The 7,066-nt window shown below is 31.3% G+C and overlaps 1 protein-coding gene across 1 annotated transcript in view; it reads right to left on the minus strand.

The window, feature by feature from the left end:
* Positions 1 to 6,774, minus strand: part of LOC111695368 (molybdenum cofactor sulfurase) — an 11,670-nt gene extending 4,896 nt beyond the window's left edge. Inside the window, exons 1-12 of the mRNA XM_023464682.1 lie at positions 6,696 to 6,774; positions 6,332 to 6,404; positions 5,780 to 5,886; positions 5,156 to 5,251; positions 4,611 to 4,709; positions 4,289 to 4,487; positions 3,698 to 3,777; positions 3,300 to 3,365; positions 3,131 to 3,180; positions 2,226 to 2,262; positions 958 to 993; positions 589 to 624 (exon numbers count right to left, since the gene is read on the minus strand). Coding sequence (XP_023320450.1) covers positions 589 to 624; positions 958 to 993; positions 2,226 to 2,262; positions 3,131 to 3,180; positions 3,300 to 3,365; positions 3,698 to 3,777; positions 4,289 to 4,487; positions 4,611 to 4,709; positions 5,156 to 5,251; positions 5,780 to 5,886; positions 6,332 to 6,404; positions 6,696 to 6,774 — 958 coding nt within the window. The remainder of the gene's footprint in view (positions 1 to 588; positions 625 to 957; positions 994 to 2,225; positions 2,263 to 3,130; positions 3,181 to 3,299; positions 3,366 to 3,697; positions 3,778 to 4,288; positions 4,488 to 4,610; positions 4,710 to 5,155; positions 5,252 to 5,779; positions 5,887 to 6,331; positions 6,405 to 6,695) is intronic.
* Between the last annotated feature and the right edge of the window lie 292 nt (positions 6,775 to 7,066).

Raw genomic sequence — 7,066 nt, forward strand, 5'->3', positions numbered from 1 at the left:
TTTGGATTTTGAAATCTCACTACCGCCAATACCAGAGTCTGAAAATAAAAGTTGAAATTATATATTCTCATTTTGGAATTTCAAATCTCACTACTGCAAAAACCTCTAGTTTGAAAGTATTTACATTTTCTAATTTCGAAAAAAAGGCATTTAATAATCTGAAAAGTGTAAAGAAAATGTACAAAAAATAGCCTTTAAAACCTTCAAAACCATTTTCTTTTTAAAAAAACATAAAATTTTTGCTCAAAAAGAAGGCATTTTATACAAACACGACGTTTATTGGGTAAAAACAAACAGACACCAGACAGACAATTAAAGTATATCTATAGAATAGACTTGGCTTTTAGGGCGCTTCGCGTCCATCTTCAATGGCTTTATCTGGGAGCATCTTTTTTTTGTATAGTATATATAAAAAATTTGCGGATTTAATAATATTTTTTCGCGCATTTTTAAAATTTTACAAAAATGAAAAACTTTTAAACACAAGTTTTTTTAAATTTTGATCATTCATAAACTTTCCCTCGGGTCACGTGAGGTCCCACACAAAATTTGGGCCCAATATCGACCTATTATTTATTATCTATATACCTAGAAAATGAATGGTTCCATCTTCCAATCTCTCCTCTGAATAGAAAATATCAAGAAACAAATTAAGACGAATAAAGAATTCAATTAATAAAACAAAACTAAACAAACAAATTTAAATATTTGGAAAAAAAAGCTGCAAACATAAACAGCTGTTTAGAAAACCCGTCTTAAAATTAGATTGGCATGTTTAAAGTAAATTGTTCAAACTAGTAAATTTTAAAAAAATGACGGCTCCTTTACACTGCACAGCAAAGTACAGTAATGTACTGCATTAACAGCTTTGTCTGTTAATTAGTTTCAGGTCGTCTTTCTTTTCCGAACAGTCTTGTTAAAAGAAAAATGGTAAATCTTTACAAACTTGATATTTCCCTATATTTGCTCTCGTTTCATGAACATTCTCTCTCACTTAATAAATAATATATATATTCATATCATCCTGACTTCTATAATCTTTAGATATAATTGAAAAACTGATCAAAAAGATATCTTGTAGAATTTAATATTTTGAATCTTATACAGTGAAACCCTTAATAAGGAATACATCGAAAGAATTCATCAAATGTCGTACTCTTCACTTTCCGATAATGGAATGTTGCAGATATTTAGTTTTTTAATTAAATGATTATATGGAACCCTTTAAAACCGTTCCCGTATATTCATGGCTATTTATTCATTTTCGCAAATACTGAAATTTACGTAATATAGTATGAAACTCATTGTAAAATTGTCAAGACGACATTTGATCAATTCTTCCGATGTATTTGTTATTAAGGGTTTTACTGTAATGAAAATTAAATTTTCTTGAAAGTAAATTATAAATCTTAAAATTTCATTACAAATTATAGAATAGATATCTGGAAATTTTATCATAGAATTCAGATATATATATATCTTCAAATTTTATTGTAGAATTGAAATTTGATTATAAGTATATGCAGTAGATCAATATCGTAATATATTTTTTAATAAAAATAGATATCTCGAAATTAATTTATATAGTATAGATATCTCAAAATCAACTTAAAATAATTTTAGCTTATTAACTTTTATTTCAAAATAAAACCCGTTCATGTTCTGCGCAAAATTGCTAATTTTTATGATAAGTCGTATGTTGTCCAATTTGGATCTGTAGGTCATTGAATTCCGTGAACCTTAGTTTTTTTCATAATTACGCACATAAAAAATAGTATTATAAAGGCGCATTTTACCTTATATTATAGATATCTTGAAATATTATTACAAAATATAATTATAGATATCTTGAAATATTATTACAAAATGTAATTAAAGATATCTTGAAATATTATTACAAAATGTAATTATAGATATCTTGAAATATCATTACAAAATGTAATTATAGATATCTTGAAATATCATTACAAAATGTAATTATAGATATCTTGAAATATTATTACAAAATGTAATTATAGATATCTTGAAATATCATTACAAAATGTGAATGTTTCCTATTATTATCACTTTACGTTTATTTAAGATATTATTATTATCAGAATATATTATATATCCATATGATCCAGGTATCAAACTTTAACACTTAATATACATTTAAAAATTAAAAAGATTTTATGCCAATCTGATTTTTTTTTAATATTCATTAATATGGAATATATTTGTGCCTGTGTGCATATCAACTGTACCACCGCCGAAATACACCTGAGCAGAAAAACTTTTAAAAAATCTTTTTTAAGATTTGAGATAGAAAGCAAAAATCAATATGATTTACTGTATAGAATAATAATATTCATAGTTTACTTTTTTTTTTGGGGGAATTGAAAATTTATTTACGTACATAATTAACTTATGGAAAATGGGGGAAATGGTGAATACAATTAGTCAAAAATATAAAAAATGTGTCCTTTGTTATTAATTCAATGAAAACATGCAAGGTGGAGGAAGATAATGGAAACTTTTATCAAATTATCTTTTTATATTGGTTTTTACACAATCAAAACTAAGCAGGGATTAAGTCAAAAAGGGCAAAGAAAGATCTAAGGACTTTTGATCATGAATGAATGTTTCAAAATGAAATGGCTTTCTCATGACTTTTCGTACAACGATGAATGTTTTGAAGGCCAAACTATTCAAAGGAATGCGATGCTAAGAAAACTTTTTGAAATTCCGAAAAAATGTAATTTTTTCAAATCTTTTGATTAAATTTTCTTATCCCGAAGAAAAATTGAGAACAACATAACATCCCGCAACATTAGAAAAATAAAAGAGACTGTAGACGTAATTTCATGTGACCAATTCACAACAGCATCCTTTAAACCTTCCACTGACAAAGGTTGATGTAATTTTCCATATTTCTCTATTATTGCAGTTATTTAAAACTTTGTTTGTAAGGTGTATAATTATAAGAAATAGTCATTACCTCTCATACCTGGCCATTAATATCCCTCATTACCTCTTATACCTGGCCATTAATATCCCTCATTACCTCTCATACCTTGCCATTAATATCCCTCATTACCTCTCATACCTGGCCATTAATAGTATTGATCATGGAATAAATTTATTTAACCTTCTTCAATAACGCTGTTGAGGATTTTTTGATGATAAGTGCACCCAGACCTAAGGAAAATATTATTTTAAATAATTTTATCCTAAAAAGATTAAGAGGGGGAAAAAGTAGAGTAATTGCTTGAAAAAGATTATTTTTTTCTAAATTGTTCCGACTTTCAAAATGTCACCTGTGGGATATCCAAATAGTTTGTAGAATGAGAGAACTAGAAAATCAGGTTTTACCTTGCTTAGGTCTAAAAAAATCGATATTAAAATGTCAAAATATGAAAATGGCGTTAACAGGAAATTGAGTTTTATTCGTCCTCTCATTTTGTAAAGCTTATTTATTATTAAATAAAATGGATCAGATGAACTAAATTTTCAGATCAAAAGTTTAATATGATTCATCCAAAACTTCAAAAGAAAATCTAAACTATCTTTTGACTTTATTTCACTCTAAATTCAATTCCTTTACTCACTCACTTATTCACTCACCTACTCACTCACCTACTCACTTTCTAACTCACCTCACTCACTCACTGACTTATTCACTAACATTCAATCAACGACCCATTCACTCACTCACCAATTGTATTTGTGGATAAAAAACATGATGTATCGAGAAGAACAAGGTTTCTAGGGTTCTCTTGAATCTTTTCAACCCACCTTCAGAAACCAAGCCAAATAAGTGTATTGTTAAATATTTTCATCAATTTTCTCATTTTAATCTAATCATATTAAAGCATTCCAATTCTTATCTAGTAAAAAAAACAATCTGACCAAATCAACCAATCCAATCCAATCATCTCATCTCAGAATAATATTCAATCTCATGCAATCCTATGCAATCCAATACTATCCAATCCAATCCTATCCAATCCTATCCAATCCTATCCAATCCTATCCAATCCAATCCTATCCAATCCTATCCAATCCTATCCAATCCTATCCAATCCTATCCAATCCTATCCAATCCTATCCAATCCTATCCAATCCTATCCAATCCTATCCAATCCTATCCAATCAAATCCTATTCAATCCTATCCAATCCTATCCAATCCTATCCAATCCTATCCAATCCTATCCAATCCTATTCAATCCAATCCTATCCAATCCTATCCAATATTCAATCTTATGTAGTCCTATGGAATCCAATGTTAAGATATTCAGCTTGTTCCTGAGGTCGAATTTGAATCCATTGTAGTTGGACATTGCAGGGAAGCAAAATAGGTTCTTAGAATTACAGGCTTTTTGGTTCTCATGTTCGTCTCCTTCTTCTTCTTCTCCTTCTCTTTTAACTCCTTCTCCTGTTCCTTCTTCTTCTTCTCCTTCTTTTGCTTCTTCTTGTTTGTTTTGAACATCTCTTGTGGTTTCTGCTTAAAGAAATGAACACCGCTTTATTTTATGTACATGGACAGACAAGTTCAAGTATCAATAGGATTAGAATTAAAAATATTCAATTTAAAAAAATGTATACTTGCAATCAATGGTTTTCCTACTTTTAAATCCCGAATCCAGGTTTTGTAGGATCCCCTCTAAGTCTTGATCCTCCCAAACCAAGATCTTTGATCCTTTATCCAGTGCATACTCTCGTATTCCTAAACAGGGATTACATGGTCAACACACTAAATGAACTTTTATTGGATTCTGCATGCTGTTTACTAACCTACTGAGCTTTTATAAGATTCTGCATGCTGCTTACTAACCTACTGAGCTTTTATAAGATTCTGCATGCTGTTTACTAACCTTAACCTGCTCAGCTTGAATGGGATTCGGCATGCTGTTTACTAACCTACACGGCTTTTATAAGATTCTGCATGCTGTTTACTAACCTTAACCTGCTGAGCTTGAATGGGATTCTGCATGCTGTTTACTATCCTACTGAGCTTTTATAAGATTCTGCATGCTGTTTACTAACCTTAACCTACTGAGCTTGTATGGGATTCTGAATGCTGTTTACTAACCTACTGAGCTTGTATGGGATTCTGCATGCTGTTTACTAACCTACTGAGCTTGTATGGGATTCTGCATGCTGTTTACTAACCTACTGAGCTTGTATGGGATTCTGCATGAACAACGAATGAGCTGTTTATATCCCAAGGGAAGTATTCTCCGATAGTTTTTAATCCACTGGTTGCCCCTAAATCATAAATATGATTATTTAAAAATGTTGTAGTTTTTTTTCTGTACAGTGTGATCTATATAACAACAGATATCTCGTTGTCTTATATTTTCTAACTTTAAGTAAGAAATTTCAATAAGGAATTTCGCAATTAGTAATTAAACTATTTTTTTACAAGTGGCCAGAGAATTATTAAGATACAGTAGTTGCAACTTGCAACATGGGTAAATTACAAAATAACTTTTCTGAAATGAAAGGAAGAACAAAGAACAAATTCATTCCACATTATTCTGGTTCTCACTGTAGATTGGAAAGATTTTTTCAGTGCAAAAACTCATCCCCGTTCGTTAATGGCAATTTTTTAAAATTATTAATTTAATATTAAGAAAGTGAGTGTTTGCCACAAACTCAGATTTTTAAATACTTATGTCTTCGCAAACCGATGTTGTAGTATTTAAACCTCTGAATGAAACAATACACAATATGGTTGCAATGTGTTATTGATTAGATAATTTGAGTTTGTGGTAAGAACTCGGATCCTTGAACCTGAATTAAAGACTACAGAATACTCCTCCTGATCTGCGGCTAGGATCTCTAGAACCTTCTTCCTTGTTTTATCTATTCTATCCTCTTCTCCAGTGTGCGGGTTTAGACTAGAACATTCACATTTTGTATTAAAAGCGTATACAGGACAGGGGAGGGGGGAAGGCAGACCCTCTTAAAATGATTCCTAAATACTTTCTGCCACCATTCTCTCTCCATAACTTAAAGTAGTGCTATCTTTACTTATTCTGCATTTTTTACATACTCTACATGATTTTCATGAGGTACTACCTGAACCTACTCTGCATCCCTCCATGATCTTCATGAGGTACTACCTGAACCTACTCTGCATCCCTCCATGATCTTCATGAAGTACTAACTGAACCTACTATGCATCCCTCCATGACCTTCATGAAGTACTACCTGAACCTACCCTGCATCCCTCCATGACCTTCATGAAGTACTACCTGAACCTACTCTGCATCCCTCCATGACCTTCATCAAGTACTACCTGAACCTACTCTGCACCCCTCCATGAACTACATGAAGTACTACCTGAACCTACTCTGTAACTCCAACATAACCCTCTCTATCTGGGACTGGGAGTAGAGAGCAGAACCAGCATGATCTGAACACATTTACATTTGATTTAAAAAAAAAACCTGGTTTTAAAGGGAGTGTCGACGCAATTTCCAGCTTTTTATAAAAAAAAAATCCAAAATTAATTTGAGTTTAAAATGAACTGTGCACAACTGAACAAACGTTCCATAAAAATCATGCCGCCCAACCTTTCTCCATCAAAAGTAATTTGAAATTTAAGAATAAGAAATACAAAATTATTTTTTGTCTTGATGCCATTTATCTGAAATGGTTTGAAGTATTCGTGTTCTCAAATATGAAAAGTGATTAGTATTTTTACCTAAGTACGTACTGCCATCAAGATGTTTGAATTCTTTCTCAATATTTCTCAGAACATCATCAGAATATATTCCTGCCATTTCTCTAAAACATGAATACTGCACTGCTATAGTGCTTCACTCATAGGCGGTTTCAGGGGGGGGGGCAGTCCGTTACCCCCCCCCCCTGAGTGAAATTAGGGGATTTTTACAAGAGACAATATTATGAAAATAAATTTTAAGTAAGATATCAATTATCATGTTCCTACACATATTAAATCTCTCCTGCGTCGAAATGTTGAAGTGTTGAAGTGTTGAAGTATTGAAGTATTGAAGTGTTGAAGTGTTGAAGTGTTGAAGTGTTGAAGTGTTGAAGTGTTGAAGTGTTGAAGTG

The sequence above is a fragment of the Eurytemora carolleeae genome, unplaced genomic scaffold (genome assembly GCF_000591075.1).
Source record: "Eurytemora carolleeae unplaced genomic scaffold, Eaff_2.0 scaffold8, whole genome shotgun sequence".
Classification (NCBI taxonomy): Eukaryota; Metazoa; Arthropoda; class Copepoda; order Calanoida; family Temoridae; genus Eurytemora; species Eurytemora carolleeae.